The 23,789-nt window shown below is 50.6% G+C and overlaps 1 protein-coding gene across 11 annotated transcripts in view; it reads left to right on the forward strand.

Moving 5' to 3' along the window:
- Positions 1 to 23,789, forward strand: part of AGAP1 (ArfGAP with GTPase domain, ankyrin repeat and PH domain 1) — a 556,723-nt gene that overhangs the window by 377,361 nt on the left and 155,573 nt on the right. For 8 of the 11 annotated variants that reach the window (XM_021075538.1, XM_021075539.1, XM_021075540.1 and 5 more), the window contains one exon: positions 11,559 to 11,717. The exons of the other annotated variants lie outside the window; for them this stretch is intronic. In XM_021075538.1, coding sequence (XP_020931197.1) covers positions 11,559 to 11,717 — 159 coding nt within the window. The remainder of the gene's footprint in view (positions 1 to 11,558; positions 11,718 to 23,789) is intronic. 11 annotated transcript variants of the gene reach the window in all.

Raw genomic sequence — 23,789 nt, forward strand, 5'->3', positions numbered from 1 at the left:
GCTATATTTCAGGGTATACATTAAGAATCAGAACAGGCTGTTTTTAATGTCGTAAGCCTATAGCTGAAAAGAGGAGTTCTGTCTTTGATGTCATTTGGTGGATGAAAACATTCTTGTTCAATAGAAAAGCAGCATCTTTTTCATGCTCGTGTGAGATCAGGCAACATACTGATATTCATTCAGCTAGAAATGCCATATTCACTTTGAAATGCAAATCGTTGAAAGAAAAATAGCATATGGTGGAGGTAAGTACCTTTTCAAATCAACTCTTACGCTTTAGGGATACAAGTAGAGCTAGAATTATTCTTGGGGAAGAAGCTGGTGCTTTTGACACACGGAAGTGTGCACTAATCAGGCGACCCAGTGGGCGCACACACACACACACGCACACATATCCATATCAAGGAGGATGGCGCGAGCGAGCGCCGGCGGATTAGCACCCTAATGCCGCCGCCACCCCCACTAATCAAGGCCACGGCCAGCTGATCCGGAGATGGGGGCTTTGGGGACGCGCTCTTCTGAGTTCAGAATGGGCCAGGGAGTCGGATGTCGTGAGAATGCAGATGCCGTTTGGGGAGAGAAGTACTGGGATAAAACCAGACGGGTCCTTCTCTGCCTCCCTTCCTCCGGGCGTCCGTGTCCCGGACCCTGCAGGGCTGGGCTGCTCTGTGGAATGTACTGCTCGTGAAGTGGTCTCGGTGCTCTCACACTTGCTGATCTGACCTGTGTATTCACCAGCCATTCCAGGGAGCTTTGTTTAAGTTTGGGGGTTTTTCGGAGGTTGGGAGGGATCAATTTTGTTACCATACACTTAGAATGTGCAAAATCCTAAATTACAGCTAAGTGTACAGGTGACCAGCATGCAGGTCAAATAGCAGCAGGGGACCAGCAGCCCAGGAAGCCCTCCACACCCCATCCCATCGCTGCCCACATCTCCCCCCCACACACACACACCCCGAGGGCAAGCACCGTCTGATTTCCCGCTCCGTAGATGAGTTTGGCCAGGGGGCTTTGACCCGCGGTTCTATGGGACCACAGCAGGTGGTGCTCTCATGTCTGTCCTCTTTGGAACACATCCTGTCCGTGGTGTCTGTCCCGTGTCACCATTCATTCTTCCTGGTGTGGACGCACCACCAGGTACCCGTGGTGGATGGATGGACATTTCAGCCGTTCTGAGTAATTCAGCCATGAACATTCTTGTGCATGAGTCCTGGTGGATCGTTTATGCATGTGTGTATGATTTTAAGGGATTTCATGTCTGGAGGAATGTGATAGAGAAAGAGGAATCTTGAGGGGAAAAAAAGAACAAATGGGGCCATTCTGTGAAGGCTCCATGTCGGGTGAGTCGGAAGATCGGTTTGCCTTGTTCGGGGATCGTGTGCAGGAAGTGTCCCCTTGCTGAGCTGTTCTTTGCAGAGAAGGGCCAATCCCAAAGTCTAAAATAAACCTTTGGTGTCGCGGAAGGTCCTGCCTCCACCGTCCAGCAGCAGCTCTGGTCTCCTGCCTCTCATTCTTCTGACGGCTCTCAGGTTCCTCGCCCTGTGTTTTGGCCCCTCGTGGACTTGGCTGAGACCTTCTCCTGGACGAGGCGGTGGCTTCTCTAAGGACAGGGACCTTCCTCTTCACTGTGTCCAGCAAGCACATCAGGGGCTCAGTGCCGTGGCTCCAGGACACGCAGGAGGCCCGTGTTAGGCTAGGTGGCGAGGACTGTGTGGGGTCTGATGGGTCCCCTCCTGGCAAGTGCAGCCAGTCTGCCTCCTTCCCAGATGGGGAGGCTCCCGGCTCAGGGCAGATGACTTCATTATTCCCAGCAGTACCAGGGGCCGAGTCCCGGCACTGTCCTGCCGTGGTTCCGTCAGGGCCAGGTGACACGGAGGGGAACCCCGTGCTTAGGAACCCCAGTCTTTTATAATGGGGTGCGGGCAAGCCTGCCCAGCCTTCGCCCTGGACGGGGATCCTCTTGTCCAACAACACACAGCTCCGCCTTCCTCCGAGGGGGCCGTTCTATCCGCCAAGTCTGTGCCCTCCGCAGCCACTCCTGAAGCCACCGCTGGAGCAAAAGGCTGCCAGGACCTTAACAAACAGGGACCCCTAGACCCGGTTCCAGCAGGAGGGGTAGTGGGTAGAGCTCAGGCTCGGGGTGGGGACGAGGAAGGCGGAGGGAAGGGAGAAAGGGGTCCCTTCTACCGGCAGGGCTCACAGCCCCGCTTCCTCCTCAGGCCTCCTGTCTGCTGGCTCGGGGCTCAGGGCGTTAGAACCAGATGTGACGTGACGCCTGCCTCCTGGGCTCCAGGAAGGTGGACCCTCAGGCTGGCTCACAGGATCTCTTCTCTGTTGTGGCTCAGTGGGTTAAGAACCCGACTAGTATCCATGAGGATGTGGGTTCGATCCCTGGCCTCGCTCAGTGGATTAAGGATCCGGCGTTGCTGTGAGCTGTGATGTAGGTCGCAGATGCGGCTCAGATCTGGTATTGTCGTGGCTGTGGCATTGCTGCAGCTGCAGCTTCCAGGCAGCCCCTGGCCCAGGAACCTCCATATGCCGCAGGTATGGCTGTACAAAGAAAAGAGGGTGGGAGGGAAGTTGAATGAAAAAGCCAGGTCTGCAAAGATATCAAGTTCCAGCCCCCGCTGATGCTCCCACCCCACCCCCATAGGCCCCGGCGGCTTATCCTGTTTCCCAGACACATGGCTGAAATTCTGTAGCAAAGCAGATGTGGTTTAGGGGGTCGCTTGCTGGGGGAGGAAGTGGGCGTGCTTCTCTCCTGGGCATCACCAGGGCTGTGGTCAGCAGGGCACCTCTTGGACCCCGGGCCCCCTGCAGGGCGGTTCTCTCGGCTCAGGGCATGCTCGCGCCTTGTCATCTAACGGGTGTGTTCGGTTTGTGACTCCGATCCCACTGGCTGTCTTGTACTTGAGATCCTAAGGGCTGGGAAGCAAGAGCCCAGGTCTTTCCTTAAGGACGCTGTTTTAACTAACCAGGTGTAGGTGTAGGCATTTGAGTTAACTAGTCAACCTAGCAGCCCCCCAGAGAGGTGTTTTTCTGGATCTTGGCGGGCCATTTGGGCTTTAGGTTCCCAGCCATTCTGCCCGACCACCCGGAGCAGAGGCCTCTGCCTCACTCCAGGCTGACGGGGACTGCCCTCAGGCCGGTGCCCAGGCACCATGTGGTCTCAGGGTCTGAATTTTAAGACCCATGGCTCTCAGGGAATCAGATCTGTCCTGGCTTCTTTTTATCAGTGAGAATGCCAGGTCCGCAGCCTCAGTTAATAACTTGTTACTATGAATGAACTGCCCTTTAATGAGAGTGGTCACCCTGGAGTACTTTGGGAGCAGATAATGTGATTTGAAACTCAGCATCTCTCCCCGATGTGCTCAGAGGAATTTTCGAAAGTGAGGAGAACCCGTTGTGTGGCACCACACGTGGGAGGTATCACTAGAATGGTGCCCATTAGAAAACCAGGAGCAGGGGCAGCTCAGTGTCACTCAACTGGTTCATTAGGTTCATTCAGGAATAGAAATGACCCACTAGTCTTTGTTGGGGCCTGATGTAGGGGATGCGAGTGCCCACAGGCACTTACAAATAAGCATCAGGAGTTCCCATTGTGACTCAGTGGGTTAAGAATCCAACATAGTGTCCGTGAGGATATGGGTTTGATCCCCAGCTTTCCTTAGTGGGTTTAGGATCCAGTGTTGCTGTGGCTGTGGTATAGGCTGGCAGCACAGCTGCACTCCTGACTCGGGAACTTTGATATAACCATAGGTGCAGCTGTAAAAAGAAGAAGGAAAAAAAAAAGCATCTGATAAATCAGAAGTTTAGGATGAACCTATACACACTACTCTGTATAGAATAAATCACTAACAGGAGCCTGCTGTGGAGCACAGGGACTCTACTCAATATTCTGTATTAACCTATATGGCAAAATAATCTGAAAAAGAATGAGTGTATGTATAACTGAATGACTTTGCTCTACACCTAAAACTAACAGCATTATAAGTCAGCTATACTCCAATAAAATTTTTTAAAGCATCAGAAATTATGTAAAATACTAGAATTAGATTTTTAACCCTGTATGGTTATTAGAAATATTCATGAAACAGTTGGGGGGTAGTTGGTTGCTTTGACTGAAGGATTTATTCAAAGTAAGTAGAAATGCCTCAAAATATGACCACTGACCCAAGATGGCTCATGCTTGGGACGAGAGGCATCATGGGCCACATTAAGCCAGCGAGGCTGCTTTCATGGTGTCCTGACCAAGTCTGTGGGCCACTGGTTTGCTTCCAAGTTAGATCATGGGCCTTTCAGCATTTATATTTACTTATTTTTGAATTTTTAAACATTTTATTGGAGTATAGTTGACTTACAGTGTTGAATTAGTTTCAGGGGTACAGCCAGGTGCATCAGTTATACATATAAATATAATCCATTCTCTTTTCCCATATAGGTTATTGCAAACTATTGAATAGAGTTCCCTGTGCTGTGCAATGGGTTCTTGTTTATCATCTATTTTATACAGTAGTGTGTGTATCTTATTCCCGCCCTCCCAGTTCCTCCCCCTACCCCCATGGTTTTCCCTATGGTAACCATAAGACTGGTTTTGAAATCTATATTTCTGTTTTATAAATTACCTCTTTTGTGTCATTTTCATTGGATTATACATGTAAGTGCTATCATACAGTATTTGTCTTTTGCTGACTTACTTCACTCGATATGATAGTGTCCAGGTCCATCCATGTTGCTGCAAGTGGCCTTCTTTCATCTTTTTTTATGCTGAATAATATTCCATTGTATATGCATACCACATCTTCTTTGTCCATTCCTCTGTTGATGGACATTAGGTTGTTTCCATGTCTTGGCTGTTGTAACTAGTGCTGCAGTGAACATTGGGATGCTTGTATCTTTTTGAATTATGGTTTTCTCCAGATGTATGCCCAGGGGTGGGATTACTGGATCATATGGTAGTTCTACAATTTGTTTTTTAAGGAACTTCCATAGCAGTTGCACCAATTCACATTCCCACCAACAGTGTAAGAAGGTTCCCTTTTCTCTACACCCTCTGCAGCACTTATGGCTTGTAGGCTTTTTGATGATGGTCATTCTGACTGGAGTGGGATGATACCTCATTGTAGTTTTTACTTAATATCTCCAGTAGTTAGTGATGTTGAGCATCTTTTCATGTGTTTTATGGCCAGACATGTCTTCTTTGGAGAAATGTCTACTGAGATCTTCTGCCCATTTTTTGATTGGGTTTTTGGGGGTTTTTTGATATAAACCTCCATGAGATGTTTGTATGGATTTTAGAGCTTCATCCCTTATTGGTTGCTTCATTTGTAAAGATTTTTTTCCCATTCCTTGGGTTGTCTTTTTGGTTTTCTTTTTTAGTGGTTTCCTTTGCTGTGCTGAAGCTTTTAAGATTAAATTAGGTCCTATTGTTTTATTTTAGTTTTTATTTTCATTATTCTAGCAGGTGGATCAAACAAGATATTGCTACAATTTCTGTCAAAGAGTGTTCTGCCTGTGTTTCCCTCTGGGGAAAGTATAAGTATCTAGCCTTACGTTTAGGTCCTTAATCCATTTTGAGTTCGTTTTTGTGTATGGTGTTAGAGAATGTTCTAATTTCATTCTTTTACATGTAGCTGTCCAGTTTTCCCAGTACCACTTACTGAAGAGACTGTCTTTCCTCCACTGTATGTTCTTGCCTCATTCATCATGGATTAGTTGACCCTAGGTGCTTGGGTTTATTTCTGAGCTTTCTATCCTGTTCCACTGATCTATATGTTTGTGTTTGTGCCAGTACCATGCTGTTTTGATTACTGCAACTTTGTAGTATAGTCTGAGGTCAGGGAGCCTGATTCCTCCAGCTCCATTTCCCCCCAATATTCCTTTGACTATTCTGGGTCTTTGGTTTTTCCATGCAAATTTTAAAATATTTCGTTTTAGTTCTGTGAAGAATGTCATCGGCCACTTGATAGGGATTTCATTGAGTCTGTAGATTGCCCTGGGTAGTATAGTCATTTTGACAATATTGATTCTTTCAGTCTGAGAGCATGGTATGTCTTTCCATCTGTTTTTGTCATCTTTGATTTCTTTCATCAGCTCTTATAATTTTCAGAGTACAGGTCTTTTGTCTCTTTAGGTAGGTTTATTCCTAGACATTTTAGTCTTTTTCATGTGACGGTAAATAGGATTGTTTCCTTAATTTCTCTTTCTGATCTTTAATTGTTAGTGGATAGAAATGCAATAGATTTCTGTGCATTCATTTTGTATCCTGCAACTTTACCAAGTTTGTCAAAGAGCTCTAACAATTTCCTGGTAGCATCTTTAGGACTTCTATGTATAGTATCATGTCAACTGCAAACAGTGATAGTTTTACTCTTTTCCAGTCTGGATATGCATTTACATTTAAAGGCAAGTACCTGTTTGTGGATCTCAGAGTATATATTTAGGGCAGAAACAATATTTATTACCCTTTGTAATTTTTTTGTTTGTTTCCTTATGTCATAATTGATCTTTGTTATTTGATTTTTAGGAAAATTTTAATGGAAATTAAAGGAATGAGCATATATAAAAAAGAGATTGACTCTCTTGAGACAAAATGAGATATCTTCTCCTTCTAAAATGACAATCTTCCTATGCATATTTTTGAAAGATTCTGTAACTCATGGTCACCAAAGATCAGGAACCAGGTGGGCAGGCAGTTGAGAGAAGTGGGATTGTTAGGAGGGTGGAGTGTGCCCTGTCTTCTCCAGGGCACATTTGGATAATCCAGGCAGATTCAGATAATCCAGGAAGGTTCAGAGATGGGGTCAGCTGTTTCTGAGAGCAAATCAGCCCAGGACTTCAGCATGTTCTTATTTTGCAAACAGTGCCAGAAAACATGGATTTTTAAATGCAATCTCCCGAATTCTACTTTAAAAAGAAATCATTGCCCACTAAGCAAAAAGCACATTGCTGAGCTCAACCCAATCTCCAGGCCACAAGATTATGGATCTGTTTTATTTACTTTCTTCCCTTTTTTTTTTTTTTTTTTTTTTTTGTCTTTTTAGGCTTCACCTGCAGCATATGTAAGTTCCCAGGCTAGGGGGTCAAATCAGACTTAGAGCCACAGCATTGAGGGATCCAAGTTGCATCTGCAGCCTACACCACAGCTCATGGCAGTGCCCAATCCTTAACCCACTGAGGAAGGCCGGAGATCAAACCCGCATCCTCATGGGTAATTGTCAGATTTGTTACCGCTGAGCCACAACAGGAACTCTTGGATCTGTTTTTGTTTTGTTTTTGTTTGTTTTTGTTTTTTTGTTTTTTTGGATCTGTTTTTAATGTCTACTTTGGAGGCGGGGTGTACCCTCGGCACATGGAAGTTTCCAGGCTGCCAGCCTACACCACAGCCACAGGAAACCAGATCCAAGCTGCATCTGCAACTTATACCACAGCTCACAGCAATGCTGGATCCTTAACCCACTGACGGGGCCAGGGATCAAACCCACCTCCTTAGGGATACTGGTTGGGTTTGTTACTGCTGAGCCACAACGGAAACTCCCTTAAATGTTTACTTTTATAACACAGATTCATTTGGGCAGAATTCAGTCTTGGCATCTCTATGTAGTTTGACAATCAGGAATTGGATGTGTTTGGGGTAAGAAGATCCTTGCAAGCTGGAGGGCCCTCAGGGTAGGCTCTCTGAAGGATTCCACGCAGTTGTCTGGGCCTCGTGTGAAGTCCTCGACCAGACACCAGGACCACACAGTCTTCACCCCAACATTATCCCACTTTGGTTTCAGGGAGAGGGGGGCGCCCGTCAGAAGCCAAAGCCCAGCGTGGATCCACCAGCAGCTCATTGTACTGAACTTGTGCTTAAAATTTCATTGGACAAGGAGCGGGAGGTAGACACATGATCAGCATCATCGAATGGCTTTTCGATAGTTTGTACATTTTAAGGAATCAACTTGCCCTTTTCTTTTTTTTCTTTTTTTTTTTTTTTTTCTGTCCTTTTAGGACCCCATCTGGGGCATATGGAGGTTCCCAGACTAGGGGTCGAATCAGAGCTGCAGCTGCAGGCCTACACCACAGTCACAGCAACACCGGATCCGAGCCACACCTGCGATCTACACCGCAGATTACAGCATCGCCGGATCCTTAACCCGCTGAGCGAGGCCAGGGATCGAACTTGCATCCTCGCAGATACTAGTCGGGTTCTTAACTCACTGAGCCATGACAGGAACTCCTCTTTCTCTTTTCTATGGTAGATGTTTGGCCTTAGGATGGAGAACTTGTCATCCTTCGATAAGCCGTTTATCGGGTGTCACCACTGGAATGTTTCCTGTGCCCTTATCCAAGTTCAGATCAACTCAGCTGCCCTGAATGCGTGTGGATACTTGTTCCTGGTGTCTCGCAGTCAGTGACAGATGCACTAAGGTCATTCTGTCTTTTGATGGGAGTATGTCAGGAGGGTTTAGGGCTGGCTGTGCTCAGAGCCACACCCCAGACAGACTAAACAAGGGAGGGGGCACCGCTGGCGTCACCTGCCCAAAGACAGAAGGACAGTGAATTTGGTCGTGGTTTTTCCAGTGTTGTGGCCTCGTGTGTCTAAAGGTGGTGTGACATGAGGGTCTGTGGACGAATTCTACAGTAAGACAGGTTAGGGTACAGCTGGGCATGGAGGGAGGAAGGACTCGCCCTGGACCTTCGCGGGAGGCAGCAGGTGCCCCGTGGGCTGCGCAGGCTCGGGGCCTCACCCTGGACCTTCGCGGGAGACAGCAGGTTCCCCTGTGGGCTGCGCAGGCTCGGGGCCTGGCTCCGGGTGGGGCCACAGCTTGCACGCATTTCTCCACGTCCCGCTTCTCCCTCTGTTTTCTGTCTTGTCCTTTGCCTCTCACCCGCTATAAACTCTTAGCAATGTTCCAAAGTCCGTGACGAAAGCAGAAGCGGCCTCAAAACCTCGGGAGGGCTTGTGAACCCCTCTTAAATGGTGGGTGTGTTCCAGACCAAGGTCCCCAGAGGGGCAGAGAGGCCGAGGCCCACACACACCCTTGTACTCAGAGAGGTTTCTCTACAGAGGGACGGCAGCGTGGGCAGAGAGAAGCCTGGAGCAGGGCAGGCACCAGGTGCCAGGACCACCACAGACCCAAAGGGAAGGGAGACGGGGGTGACCTCCAGCCGAGGGACAGCCAGCCCAAGAGACCCCTCCGGGAGGGGGCCCAGGAATGCATGCCCCCACTTCACCTCCCGCCTCCCCCCGCCCCCGCATTGGTTGAGCCCAGCAGGGACCAAGAGGTACCGGAGCTGATGGTGCAGCCCAGTGGGTGCCTTCCTCGGAGGGGAGCAGGGCGCAGGAGGAGGTGGCAGATGCAGGTGTCAGCGCAGGCTCAGGACGGGGACACCCGGTCAGCTCCCGGGCCTTGCTGTCTGGCTGTTTCAGCGCCCTGTTGTAAGAGGGATCTGGTCGAAGAGAAGCACACCCAGGGGACAGCGACAGGGCGCCCTGGACAATGGCACTTGGAGAAAACGCAGAGGAGCGTGTGGTGTGTCTCTCAGCACCGCCTTGCTGAGCTGGACTGCTCTCTGTGCTTGCGAGATGCCACTTGCCTGGCACTCCTGCCCAGGCTGCGGTGGGGACCGGTGACAGGGCAGGCGCTGAGCACGGTCTGATGCTGCTGCTCAGGATGCATGAGTTTCCAGTGTTGTGCCCACGCAAGTCTTTAAACTGGCTCAAGACCCTGCAGCCAGACCAAGGAGCCTGGGCCAAGCTGCGTCCCTGGAGCCCCTTTGTTCTCAGTGGGCCACGGTGGTAAAGCGCTCACATCGTAGTTTTTGTTTCATGTGCGTGGTTATTCTCTGGCTTCGGTGTTTGTTTTTTGATCAGTTGGAGGCTCCTGCACGCCCACTCATATTTACACTTGTGCACTGATCACCTGGACTTGTGCACCGATCACCTGGGAGCTTTTTAAAAAGCATGTGAGAAGGCGGGCCAGGGAGTCTGCATTCCAGATAGGCTCCTGGGCAGTGTTCCTGGGGTTAGCACGAGGCTGGCACTTCGGAAGACCTTCCCTTCTTACGTGTTAGTTCTGGCTTTTATTCTGGAATCAGATAAACCTGCCTAGGGATAGTTTCTCTGATGACATTCAAAATGCACCCCATTCCCAACAGCAGCATAAGATGGGCATCGTTTCGTAAGCCTGAAATACATATATATTTCTTGGAGCGAAATTAATGGCTCACTCCTCTTTGCTCACGTGCATTTCAGTGACGATTTTGTGACTTCTCCGTGGGACTGCAGTGAGGACCGTTGCTTGGTGGAGGGCGAGGGGGGAGCCCTGGTTCCTACGTCTGGCTGCTCACCAGAATCCCCAGCATGCTTGTGAAAATGCATATGCCCTCAAACTTCATCCCCAAGACCTTCTGAATCAATATTTGAATTTTTTTGAAGCCTCTGTCTTTTTTTTTTTTTTTAATGCTGGCACTTGGGGCATATGGAAGTTCCCAGGCTGGGGGTCGAATCAGAGCTGCTTCTGCAACATAAGCCACAGCCACAGCAATGCCAGGTCCTTAACCCACCAAGAGAGGCAAGGGATGGAACCTGAATCCTCACAGGCACTCTGTCAGGTTCTTAACCCACTGAGCCACAATGGGAACTCTTCAAAGCCTCTATTTTTAAAAAGCTTCTCAGGTAGTTCTGGTAATTTGGCCAGATTTAGGAACTACTAATATGGTTTATGTATTTAAAATCATGTGCTTCTATTGAAAGAGTTGAGAAATTCATGCGTTCTAAACCAGAACAATCAGAGGGAAGTTTTTAAAAGGGAACCCTAATACCTTAGAAGGTCTAACAAACGAACTCAAGCAAGGTATGATTGGCCGAACTTTAGAGAAGGGCACTTAATTACGTTTTTGAGTCTACAGTTGGTGCGACCAGATAGTAATTCATTTTGCTGTTGAGCAACTGATTCAAATCGTGAAGTACACAGTGGGACCATTTTTCATCACGGTCGTGTGCGCGCTGCGGCGTCACGGCGGTTATTTTTCCTCGGCGTAGCCTTCCAAGGTTAAGAGTAAACTTACCGGTTTAAGAGCCTGCGTTTCCGCCGATGTCGTCTCCAGGAACTTTGATTTGTGTTGATCGTAAAGCATAGCTTCCCCGGGAGAAAGCAATCCCCTGGCGCCAGACAGTCGACTCCCAGTCGGCGATCCTTTCGCTTCCACGGATGGGCTGACGCCGCCGGGCGGGCGGGCGGCTCGGAAGAGCGCTTTTCGCCAAAGCGGGGCTTTTGTCCTCGCTGCGGCTCCATCCCGACCTGGCGGTGGGGTGCGCGTCTTCGCTTTGGCCTGTGCTGTGTGCAGCCGTCTGCGGCGCCGGGTCTCTGTGTCCCGCCCCGTCAGCGCCGCTTCACCCTCTTTGCCTCCGCAGCCTTGTTCCGGAGGACGGATGCTTCTCCGACGGGCCGCGCGTCCCGCGGCCGTCGGTGTCGGGTCCACGGCGCGCAGGCGCACAAGCCCCTAGACCGCCTCGTGCCGGCTGCGGGTCCGGGTGCGCGCTGGTATTCATCCGACTTGTTTATTCCTAGGGAATGTCACTAGCGCGCCTGGGTCTCAGATGGCGAGCGGCGTCAGCCTGGGCTCCTTGAGCGGCCGACCGGACGGCGTGCAGCAGCGCTCCTACTCTGTCTCCAGTGCCGACCAGTGGAGTGAGGCTACGGTCATTGCAAACTCGGCCATCAGCAGTGGTAAGAGAGGGCACGGCCCCGGGACCCGCGGCCGCCTCGCGGTCCTCGACGCCCCGAGCTCGGCACCTTGTGGGGCGTCCCTGTCAACAGCGCAGGACCCGCCTTTGCGCCGTCTCGCCTTGTGTCGTCCAGCGGCTGTGTCTCAGCCCCGCCGTCGCGTGTTCCTCTTCCGTGTGGGGAGCCGGAGAGGTTCATACCCACTTGACAGCTCTGGAAACTGAGCCCTGACGGCAGGTGTCACGCCCCTGATCCCACTTCCCTCCACCACGAGGCCTGTCTTACCCCATCCTTACTGTGCATTTTATCTCGTTAGGGTTTGGGGTGCTTTTACATCAAAGGAAAGCACGTATTTCCTTCTCCTTATCAGTTTTCCACGGTTCCTGGTATATCCTAATTTTTAGATTCTTCCCTCTTGCTTTTTTTTTTTTTTTTTTTGAAGTGTGGGCAGCTTCTTGGGAAGCAAATGCACACGTTGGAAACTCTTGATGTCTGTGTGAGAACGTGAATTCGCATTGAGGCTGCACTTACCCCAACACGCTCTGCCTGCGGCACTTTGTCTCTGGCCTGTTCACCGGTATTTAAAGGAATTCCCACTGTAGTGTGTCATCTATCAGACAGGGTTGTAGAGTAATTTTAGCATAATTTGTTCTAATTAAAAGATGTAGCATCAGGTCTTCCCTGTAGACCCAGCAGCTGCTGTAGCAGGACGCGTGCTTTGGGTAAACATCATCCTTATTCCCAGCTCCTCCGGCAGCCGCCGCCAAACAGAAGCCTTAAAGGAAGGCATCTCCAGACCGAGGAGGAGGAGGAGCGGGGCCAGGGACGGCAGTTCCAAGGGCCCTGAGCCGCGTGGCCTGGAGCATAGACACGGGCTCGCCCCTCCCAGCACGCTCCCTGCTCCTTCCTCAGATGCAACGAGATGCTTCGGTCCACAGGGAAGGTCTGCCTTCAGCCTCTTTGGGGACGGCACACGGCATTCCACCTTTCCTCTGAAATCAGGACAGCACTTCGAGAACCCAGTGGAGGGGTTGACATCATAAATTAACCGCTTACAGTCTATTCCCTTGTAAGGTGACATCTGTGCATTCACAGCGGTCGTGTGTCCCAGAAGCCCTGGGCTGAGCCTTCTCAGCAGATGCATCTGTGCTTCAGGCAGAGCCTCCCCCCGCACCTGCCGACCAGACGGCCTTGGCCAGTGACCTTACCTCTGCGAGCCTCAAAGGGGCGTGTTCTTCCCTCCCTTGCGTGGCGGGTGGCCCAGGGCCTCCCTGTGGCTTTTGTCACCGTCTGCTATTGTTGCCATAGTTACTCTTTTAGGAGGGGCAAGCAGTTCACACACTTAATTGCAGCATCAAGTACTTTGAAATGCATCGATTTTTCAGTTCGCATTAGTATACCTGCCCGATTGGGTTTATTCTCGCGCTCTCTTTCTTTTTATTTTGGCCACGATGGGCAGTAGCTTGATGTGGGATCTCAGTTCCCAGACCTGGGAACGAACCTGGGCCACAGCAGTTTAGTGGCGCCAAATCCTAACCACTCAACCAGCAGGGAGCTTCCCTGTTGCCCTCCTCCTGAGGAGGTGTGCTTCCACACTTGAAGGCAGGCGGAACCGCAAGCTGGGCCATCCCTGGCCTGGTGTGCACACAGCCTTGGCCCTGCCTTGTCCAGCAGCCCACTTCCCTCCGCGGAGTGAGAATCGTGGCGTGTGTCCCCAGCACATTCTGATTAGAGCATCACCTCTAGGTTCTGGTCCTTATGTGCCGGAGGAGTTAGATTTGGGGAGTTGGAGGCATTAGAAGCACTGGTCCCTTATCTCAAGTCTTTGTCTCCCCAAAGCGGAGTATTTTTACAGAAGAGGCACTGGAGGCAGCATATTAACCTAAAATCCATTCTTCACAAACATCCCATTTGCGCAGTTATCACTTGGATGAAGAGTCAGCAGGTAGCTGTCCCAGGAGCACTTCGCAGCTGGTCACGTGGGCATGCCATGACCGAAGCACCTCACCGCCGCCGAGGCCCCGTCCCTTCCAGCCCCTGGCTTTGGTGGGTGGGACGCCTCTTCCCACAGAAGGTGATCGCATTGTCTGCACAGGCTTCTTTATAACAGACCTGTAACTGAGGTCGCCTGTAGATGAATGCCGTTCTTAAACTTACCAGCCGGTTTCTCACACGGTCACGGCCCTGGGTGTCCACTGTCCCTTCACAGGGCGTCTTTGTTAAAGACCTGTTAGCTTCCTGATGCCCCGGAACTTGAACCCTGAACGCAGGAGATAAGAAACCAGCCTGTGCCCTGGTGTGAGACTACTCTGGGGCGTGGGTGGAGGAAGCCTGGGCTGAAATGAGGCAGGTTTAAGGATGCAGAGAGACACTCAAGGGAAGCTTCCCAGAGAATCAGACTTGAGCAGCGCTCCAAGGACCGGATGGATTCTGTGTGTGCAAAACCGCAGGAGGGCATTGTTTTCAGCACGAAGGCGATTTGCACCAAGATGCGGAGGGAAGGTGAGAGGAAGGCGGAAGGGCGCAGGGGCCACAGGGAAACGCAGAGTGTTAGTTGGAATGCAGCACGCGAGGACGGAGGAGGAGGCATGAGTATGAAGAGGTCAGAACTGCAAAATTAATGGGCATCTTAAGACTTGGACCCACACGTTAAACAGCCAAGATGCCGAGAGACGATGGGACACAGAAGCGAGTCCTGGAGGGTCTTCCTTCGTGCCTGTGTTTTCTAAGGATGGACGCTATGCCCTGCCCAAGAGCGACTTGAAACGGGAAACCAGGAGTCATAATGATAAGAGCTGATGCTTACTGAGGGCTTCCTGCGGGTCGTCCCCTCTGACCCCAACGGAGTGGATACTCTTGGCGTTCCGTTTGCCAGGTGGGCGACTCTGGCGCAGAAGGGCTCGGCCTCTCCTGTCCCGAGTCTCAGCCCGGTGAGGGCCGGGATGCGGACTCACATGGCCCGGCTCTCGGCCTTAGGCTCTATGTCAGCCTTTCTCAAGGCGCGCTTCCCGGACCGGGGGCAGCGGCAGCCCCTCTGGGTCTAAACCTCAGGGGTGGGGCCCGGCAACCTTTGTGCCCGCACACCTCCGCTTGGAATGATGCTCTTACTGAAGCTTGTGACTCATCGCCCTAAATCCTTGCTTCTCCAAGTCTGGTCCACGGACTAAGTGGTATCGCAGCCTCTGGAAGGTGGCTAGAGATGCAGAGTCCCGGACTCCACCCAGCCCTCCTGAATCGGAGCGCACCTATTGTCAAGAACCTGCACCACTCGGGGTCGCCCGGATCAAAGCCGCCCTATCTGCCTGCACCCAAAGCATTGTCCTGGCTTCCTTCTGGTTGGTACCATTCTGCCAGCAGTTGTTAATGAAGTCGGGGCCCAGGATTGAGGGCTGACTTCAGGAAAACACACTTGTGAATGGATTTCAGGCCTCCGCCGGGGCATCCCCGGTCCCTGCCATGCCCGGAAAGCCATCACGAAAGAAACAAACAAGCCCGTCAGGGCTCTTTCTCCTTAAGTGGCCGTTCCTACGAAACAAACCACACCCTCTTTTTTTTTTTTTTTTTTTTTTTAAGTCGTTTAATCTTTGTTCCCCCCAAGGCCCTGGTTTGGATGTCAGAGTCGTAAGAAGCGCACACAGTGGGAGCAGCAGGAACGGGGAGACAGGAACAGGTTTTGAATCCAAATGGCCACGTGTTGGTGAACATGCCTTCCCATCATCACATGCTCCTGTCCTGCCATCTAATAATAATAATAACGGTGAAATTCCGTTTTTCTCTGCCCTCTTGTCCACACTAAATTAAGACGTGGGCTCCCGAGAACTTTGTCTTCCCTTCCAGACGTGCAGATACCCCGGGGTGGCAGGGGTTGGGGGGCGGGTGCTGTCTTTAAAGCAGCTGTGAGCAGCTCCTAATTAGATTACTTTGTGGTGTGCGAAACTGCAGAACAGGAGGTTCTGGTTCCATTAAGGCGGGGGGAGAAGAAGCCATTCTGGGAAATGGAAAGCCCCGCTGCTTTATGACGATTGCTGTGGTAAGGTTTTACCTCTAAGGACCTGAGGTTTAAAATTAAATGTCTAATGTCATTTGGCGTCGCTAACGTGAGACCCGCGTGTGCCCTCAGAGGAAATCCAGACAGCCCAGCTCCGGGGTTCAGACGGCTGTCCGCCGGCCCCCGGGCAGCCCAGAGGGTGGAGGTCCGTCTCCGACTAAGCACCACGTGCTGCTCCTTGTAATTTTTTAAACGCGGACACATATTCATCGTGCACGTCTGCGTTGAAAAAGGCTGTTCCAGGAGTACATGAAAAATTAATTTTTTTACATTTTTCCTCACTCTCCTAAGTGTTTGACAGAAGTAATTTTTGCAGCAAGAGAGAATAAAAACGGGTGGCTGTAAATTCCTGTCGTGGAACCTCTTGTGTAGATTCTTTATGGACCCAGAATTGATCTCTGTGTCAGACCCTGTTGTGGTTTAAACTGTTTATCACCGTAATGGCAGCAGGGAGCCTGTGAACACCAACTTATAATCCCGGGTGAAAGAAATTGGTGTTTGCAGTCAATGCTGGGGCAGCTCAGCTTTATTGATAGATTCAGAACAATTATCCTTGCAACAACTATTGGCTGGGAATTCTCTTGAATCTCATTGGGAGCCTGTGATTTTTTGTTGTTGTTGATTAATCATTTTCTCCATAGGTAATTTTCTCTAGAAGGGCTAGCCAAGAGGTAGCATGACAGTGGGTAGCAGGGGACCCTGTTGGGGGTGGGGGGGGGTAAACTTGGTTGTCATATCCTGCCCCGAAAAAAAAAGTGGGCTCCTAGATGCCTCCCACCTGTGCGGAGGGCCCCAGCCAGCGCCATGAACCCCAAGCCTCCTTCTGCCTGTGTCCCCGTGAGGCTCGCCACACCCCCTCCTGCCAGTGCCAGCCTTGGGTTGAGGGCCTCCACTGTGGCTGTTGCCGTGGCAGCCAGGCTCTCCACTCGTCTTGACTGTCAGGTTTTCCTGATGGCTCCACCCCGTCCCCGATTGCTTCATTCCAGCAGTTAATCTTCCGCCGCGCCGGCTGGCCATCACCGGCAGTGTTGCATCGCTTCAAATGACTCTTGGACATGTCACTTCAGCCTGCCTCCTCCAGGCCACCGTCCAGCCTTGCCAGCATCCCGTATAAAACTGGTACCCACCTTTCCCTCTTCACCGCGGAGGGTGTGTCTGGACCCCTGCCCGTCTGGCCATTGAAGCACACATCTTCCTACCACCATCCGGGGTTGTGAGACAGCCAAGCCTGAATCTGAGGCAGTGACTTTTTAGCTAGCTTTTAAAGGTTTTTTGTTTTTGTTTTTGTTTTTCTCATCACGAACATTTTTTGCAAGGTCAATTTTCCCGCCAGAGGTTGGAAGCACACGTTTTGGCTCTGCGAGCTCTGGCCTGCCCTTCCTTAGGTCTCTCCTTTCCCATAGAGGCAGCCCCAGGAGGGGTTACAGCAAGCCTGCCATGACTGTGGGTTCCAGGAAAGTCTGCTGTCGGTTCATTGTCATTTTGACAGATGGAGCACTTTTTTCTCTCCTGGGAGCCTATGCTAACAATTTCAGCATGTGACCAGCAGGTGGCGGTAGTGTGACACTACCGCGCTTACCTGGTCTTCACTGAAATATAGTTGACTTAGAACCGTGTAAATAAATAGATATGTATATCTATTCTTTGCCACATTCTTTCCCACTATAGGTTATTATGAGATAGGGAATATAGTTCCCTGTGCTGTACAGTAGGCCCCTGTCGTTCGTGCTTTATGTACAGCCATGTGCTTCTGTTCATTTAGCCTCCCTGCCCCTCCCCTCCAGTTACCCTTTGGTAACCATAAGTTTGTTTTCTATGTTTGTGAGTCTGTTTCAGTTTCGTAAATAAGTTCATTTGTTTTAGATTCCACTTCTAAGTGATATCATCGGCTGTCTGTCTGACGTGCACCCCTCAGTGTGATATCTCTAGGCCATCTGCGTTGCTGCAGGCATGGCGTTATTTCATTCTTGGGGGGGTGAGGAGTGCCCAGGGGTGGGATTGTTAGATCCCCTGGTAACTCTATATTTAGTTTTTTGAGAAACCTCCGTGTTGTTCTCCACAGTGGCTGCACCAGTTGACGTTCCCACCAGCAGTGTAGGCGGGGTCTCTTTCCATCACACCCTCTCCAACTGTTATTGTTTGGGGACTTTTTGATGATGGCCGTTCTCACCAATGTGAGCTGGTACCTCACTGCCGTTTCGAGTTGCGTTTCTCTAATAACCAGCAATGTCGAGCATCCTTCCTTGCGCCCATAGGCCATCTTACCTGGAGTCTTAATTTGTCCCGCCACCTGTGTCAGGGGCTTGACACCTAAAGCCCATTTCCAGAGATTCATTATTCCTGTTTGATCAGGCAGTTCACAAAGGTCAAGAAGTGACCCGTGGCGCAGTGGTTAACAAATCCGACTAGGAATCATGAGGTTGTGGGTTCGATCGCTGGCCTTGCTCAGTGGGTTAAGGATCTGGCATTGCCGTGAGCTGTGGTGGAGGTCGCAGACGCAACTCGGATCTGGTGTTGCTGTGGCTGTGGCGTAGGCCGGCGTCTACAGCTCCGATTAGACCCCTAGCCTGGGAACCTCCCATGTGCCATGAGTGCGGCCATAGAAAAAACAAACAAACAAACAAAAAAAAAGGTCGAGAAGTATAAGCCTACACGCAGAAGAGCCAGAATTCAAACCCAGGTCTTTCTGATCGCAAAGCTTGTGGTTTTCCTCTCTGTTATTTGTTTTTGGTGTTTTGTTTTTAAGGAGAAATGAATCCGTAGTATTAAAACTATATCATAAAAATTGTTTGTCTTTTCAGAGAGCGTCCTTTTTAGGGCAAGACTGGCAGGCGTTTTCTCTTCTCTCACTTACCCTGAACGTCTCCGTTCTCATCCGTTCCTCCCAAATCTTGGCTGGCATTCAGAAGCCATTCCCTGGGGTTTGTCAGCACGCTTCAGCTTCGCTCAGTGTTAAAGGGCCCGTGGGCTCTCCTCTCAAAGCTGGGCGCTCCCTGGCTCAGCCGCGCGTCTGTTCCCCCCACCAGGCCGGGCGGCCTAATTAAAGGGATAGCCCCAGTTTCCGTCTAACCGCAGCACCTGCGTCCCCCTCTCTGCGTGGGACCAAGGAGAAGGCAGAAGCTTCCTGGGGTAACTGGCTCCGGGGAGGGAAAGGTGTATTTTTTTTCCCTCCTGATGAGAACGTCGTTACTTTGTACTTTGTCTCCTTAATTCTTCCCTGTCAGCTATTTCTAGCAGCAGGTGCTGACCAGGGGAGATGCTGCCCCTCATATCAGAACGGGGAGCGGGCAGTTGCATACCTGAAGGCCTGCAGTTCTCGAGTTGCCTGGCGAACGTCTAGAAACCATTTTAAATGGATGCCAGGGGAGAGTGTGGATGCCGGTATCTTTGAGCCCCTCTGGCCCTCGGTATCTTCTTCTGCACCGGTGGTTCTCAGCCAGGGGGGATTGCTGTTTGTCTTCTCTCCCCATCCACCCCCCGGGGACCTGTGGCATTGTCTGGAGAAGTTTTAGGTTGTCACAGCCGTGAGGGTTGGAGGGTCCGCTGCTGGAATCTCGTGGGTAGAAGCCTGCAATGCTGGTGAATAGTCCCAGCGCCCAGGGCAGCTCCCGAGACAAAGAGCGGTCCCACCCGGGGTGTTGGGGGTGCCGAGGTCCGGAAACCCTGGCCGGACACTGAAGACCTTGGCTCTGTGGGCTCTTGCAGCCACTGTTGCTGTGTTCCACGTGGATTAAAGAATAATCCCTCCCAGAGTTCCCGTCATGGCTCAGCGGTAATGAACCTGACTAGTAACCATGAGGACGCGGGTTCGATCCCTGGCCTCACTCAGTGGTTTGAGGATCCAGCATTGCCATGAACTGTGGTGTAGGTCGCAGACGTGGCTTGGGTCCTGCGTGGCTGTGGCTGTGGTGTAAGCTGGCTCTGATTGGACTCCTAGCAAAAAAAAAAAAAAAAATGCTTCCGAAAGAAAAGGAAGCCTGTGTCTTTTTGTGCATTAGTCCAGCTCTGCTCCCGCAGGCTTGGCCAGCTAAGCAGGGAGGACGCCCCCGTCTGCTGCTCGGCCAGCCTGACCACCCCCTCCTCCATCCCACAAGTGTAACCAGCGCCCTCCTTGGAAGGCCGTTGACCAGCTCGCTCGTGCCCAGATGTTCCAAGCAGGACCTCAGACGTCGTTCTGGGAACCTGCGTCTTCTCCAGTCTCGCCCCCACATCATCCTTGCAGCGGCTAGGCCACAGCAAGTACAGGGTGGCTCCGCGTGAGTCCCCGCTTCACCTGACCTGGAGGAGACAGCGCCTGCGGTTCGTGCTCTGGGCCTGACTCCTCCCCCTGCCGCTCCGCCTGGTCCATCCTGGCTGCCCTCCTGCCTTTTATTCTTGCTGCCCTAACCTTGGCCAGACTCATCGCTAAAGAAAACAAGTGTGAATCCGATTGTCACGCCCCCCACTCGAAGCCCTGTGTCTTCCCACTGCACGTGGAAGGGCTTCCTGATATTTAATTTCCGCTGACAAGGTCCCCACTGCTCAGGCCCCTGATGTCCCTTCATCCAGCCCCCGTCCCCACGGCTCCCTCTCTGAGACTCAGCCCGCCGGGCTGCTCGGGGGCTTGGCCCCCCATGTCCCCGGGGCCCCAGCCCCGTCCCCAGATGTCCTTCCCCGGGGCTTTGTTTTTGTCTCCTGCCGGACACAGCAGGTCCCCGCCGTTCCCCGTCCTGTGACCATGTTGGTTTGTCTCAATTGTCCGTCTCGCCTTCTTGTTTGTCTTCTCAGGGGCTTCTTTCTCCATCTCCTCAGCCCCTGGAGCCCCGCCCCGAGCATTGTCACCTGTGCTCCTTGCTCTGCCACCTCGCGCATTTCGCTCCTGCATCCGCGAAGCAATTGGGTCGCCACCAGTGCATCCCCAGAGGAGCAACCCCGTGGTGACGGGGGTGGCGGGCTTGCAAAATGAGCCCCACGCCTCTCTGCCAATTTCATGTGATAAAATTCTTTGACCTTTTAATATTTTTTAAAAAACATAATGCAGAGTTCCCACTGTGGCTCAGTGGGTTAAGACCCCGACACGGTGCCATGAGGATGTAGGTTCAATCCGTGGCCTCACTCAGTAGGTTAAGGATCTGAGTTTTTGCTGCAAACTGTGGTATAGGTGGCAGATGCGGCTCAGCTCCGAGGCTGTGGCTGCAGCTCCCATTCGACACCTAGCCCGGGAGCTTCTCGGCCCTAAAAGGAAAAAGGAAAAAATGCTTTGCATGCTGCTCCTGAAACTTTTCTGGCAGGAAACGTGCACAGTGGGCCACGGGGAGCACATGGCGTGTGGTTTTCAAATTAGTTAATAGAGTTTAAAACTGAATTTCCCACCTTGTGTGATCCCAGCCCATTTCAGCTTCGTCGGCAAAATCGGTGCTAAATTAGGTAGGGATAATCCAGATCACGTGGTGAAAATGCATTTCTCAGCATTGGTTAATTTTATGTTTCACTGTCTTCATTTATTCCACAAATACGTAGGGACCCCTCCCCTGTGTGCGCCACCCCTGCCGTCCGTCCAGTAGCAGAGCCAGGGATCAAATGGATTCCTGAGTCTCCAGAAGCCAAAAGGAAAAGAGACAGATAATCAATAAATACACACCTCGAAACAAACTTGGTCAAGGGGTGAGAAGGAAAGTGAGGTTCAGTGAGGGTTGTTACAACTTACACGTTTGTGTGCAGAAATCAGGTCCTGCCTGGGTATGTGAATTACTATGCATGTTTCCCACTGAGACTGTAAAAGCCGCGTATCCACTCAGTCACTCACTTAGCAAACACAGAGATACTCTACCATGTGTAGTGGTGCCCAGGGTATATTTGCAAACGGCCTCGGAGAAGACCGACAGGGGGCTTGGCCTGAAATGCTGGTCAGAGGGCATGTGGGTGTCCCAGGCCGTGGCAGGAGTCTGTGCGCAGACTGGGAAAGGCGTGGTGTGTCTGGGGAGCTTTGTGGGGTGGGTAAGAAAGAGAAACAGCTGGAGCTGGTCAGGGGAAGAGGGAGGGTCCCAGAAAGCATCCCCAGAGGGCTTGGACTTGAGCCGGGGCAGCAGTTTTCAGAGAGGAAGAGGATCTGATTTTACAAGCTAACTCTTATGCCAGCGGGGGTCCTCTCATCGGGTGTAGAAAGAGGCACAGGTGGCTTCGGGGACAGGCGGACGGCCCAAGTCCAGCAGCCAACCCATGATTCTCCTGGAGGTCCAGCAGGTCTCTGGTAGGATTGTTGCTGAAACCTGCATTTCTCATCCCATTGTTGGTATTGTTGTTGTTGTAATTATTGCTAATATTATTATCATCATTTTGGTCCCATCCGTGGCATGTGCAAGTTCCCAGGCCAGGGATCGAACCCACGCCACAGCAGTGACCTGAGCCACAGCAGTGACAACGCCAGATAGGCCATCAGGGAATTTTTAATAACATCATTTCTCATTGGCCTCAGTGCAGCAAGGTGCTAGTAATGGAAGGTTTTAAAGCTTCCTAAAATGCGGAAGTCTACAATTTTACAAAATCGTTTCGTTTTTATGTATGTGTGTGTTGGTCCCAGCAGTTTTGTTGCAGACTTTCGGTTTTAGGGTCATTTTTTAGACTGATGGAAAAAAGCGTCCTTTGCTACCCCAGCATCCAGTCACAGAGAGCTGGAGTAGCCTAAAAAGATTCGTCAAATGTTTACACCATTTCTCCAACTGCAAGGAAAACTTTCAGCGAGCTTTTGTATTTGCAGCATTAAAACATCGGATTTTATAACATTGTCTATTTGTAAGCAACATAGGCCTTTTTCTCACGGTGTCATTTCGCTCTTGGGCCAAGAAAATCATCCAGTGTGTATTCTCTGCTTCGCTCAAGTTCCTGACCTAGGGAAGAAGCAGCTTAAGAAACTTCCATTATCCCATCTCCCTGGTAACTTCGTCGATTATTAGAATAAAATTGGATCCCTCCCTTGCTTCCTGTGAGAGAATTTACAGATACAGGCAAAGAGGGAAGACCTAAAGGGAGATAGAAGATAGATAGATAGATAGATAGATAGATAGATAGATAGATAGATAGATAGATAGAGAAAGATACATCAGGAGTTCCCACTGTGGCTCAACGGTAGTGAACCTGACTAGTATCCATGAGGACACAGGTTCAATCCCTGGCCTCGCTCAGTGGGTTAAGGATCCAGCACTGCTGTGAGCTGTGGTGTAGGTCACAGACGCAGCTCAGATTCTGAATTGCTCTGGCTGTGGGGTGGGCTGGCAGCTGCAGCTCTGATTTGCCCCCTAGCCTGGCAACCTCCATATGCCTCAGGTGCAGCCCTGGAAAAAAAAAAACAAAAACAAAAAACCATCAGTTGGTGGGTAGGTGGATGGATGGGTGGGTGGATGGGTGCATGCATGAATGGATGCTTGGATGGATGGACGGGATAGGGAGGCAAGCAAATAGAGTGGGCAGATGGATGGTTGGATGAGGTAGGTAGGCTGGTAGGGTGACAGGTGATTGATAGGTATGGTTGACAGGTAGCTGTGTACACATCAGGGTCATCTTCAAACCTTCTGTGTATTTGCTCCTTTAGTATTTGTACATGACTTGGGGTTTGCTTTCTTAAACTTCTTTCCATGAGTGTATCGTTCCTTACGTCTTTGCTTTATTATCTGACAGATAAGATTATTAACAGAAAGCGATATTAATATTAATTCCACAATGATACTAAAATTTTCATATCACGGGGAAACAGATGGTTATTTTAAATGACCTAAAATTTTACCCTTTTATATGAAGAAGCATTTTAAACATATTTAGTTATAAATGCTATTTTAATTGCTACATTCTTTCTGCAGTGGGATTTTTAAAATCTTATTACATTTGCAAGGAAATGTTTCTGTACGTATTTCAGAGTCTCTTAAAATGAGTTCTTATTTACAGGACAATAATTATAATTACATTTAAAACACAGTAGTGGGGGAACTGGATATTATTGATAAATACATTATGCAATTCCCACACCCGATCTGTCCATCTGGTGGCTGTTGAGG

This window comes from Sus scrofa, chromosome 15, assembly GCF_000003025.6.
Source record: "Sus scrofa isolate TJ Tabasco breed Duroc chromosome 15, Sscrofa11.1, whole genome shotgun sequence".
In the NCBI taxonomy this organism is placed as follows: Eukaryota; Metazoa; Chordata; class Mammalia; order Artiodactyla; family Suidae; genus Sus; species Sus scrofa.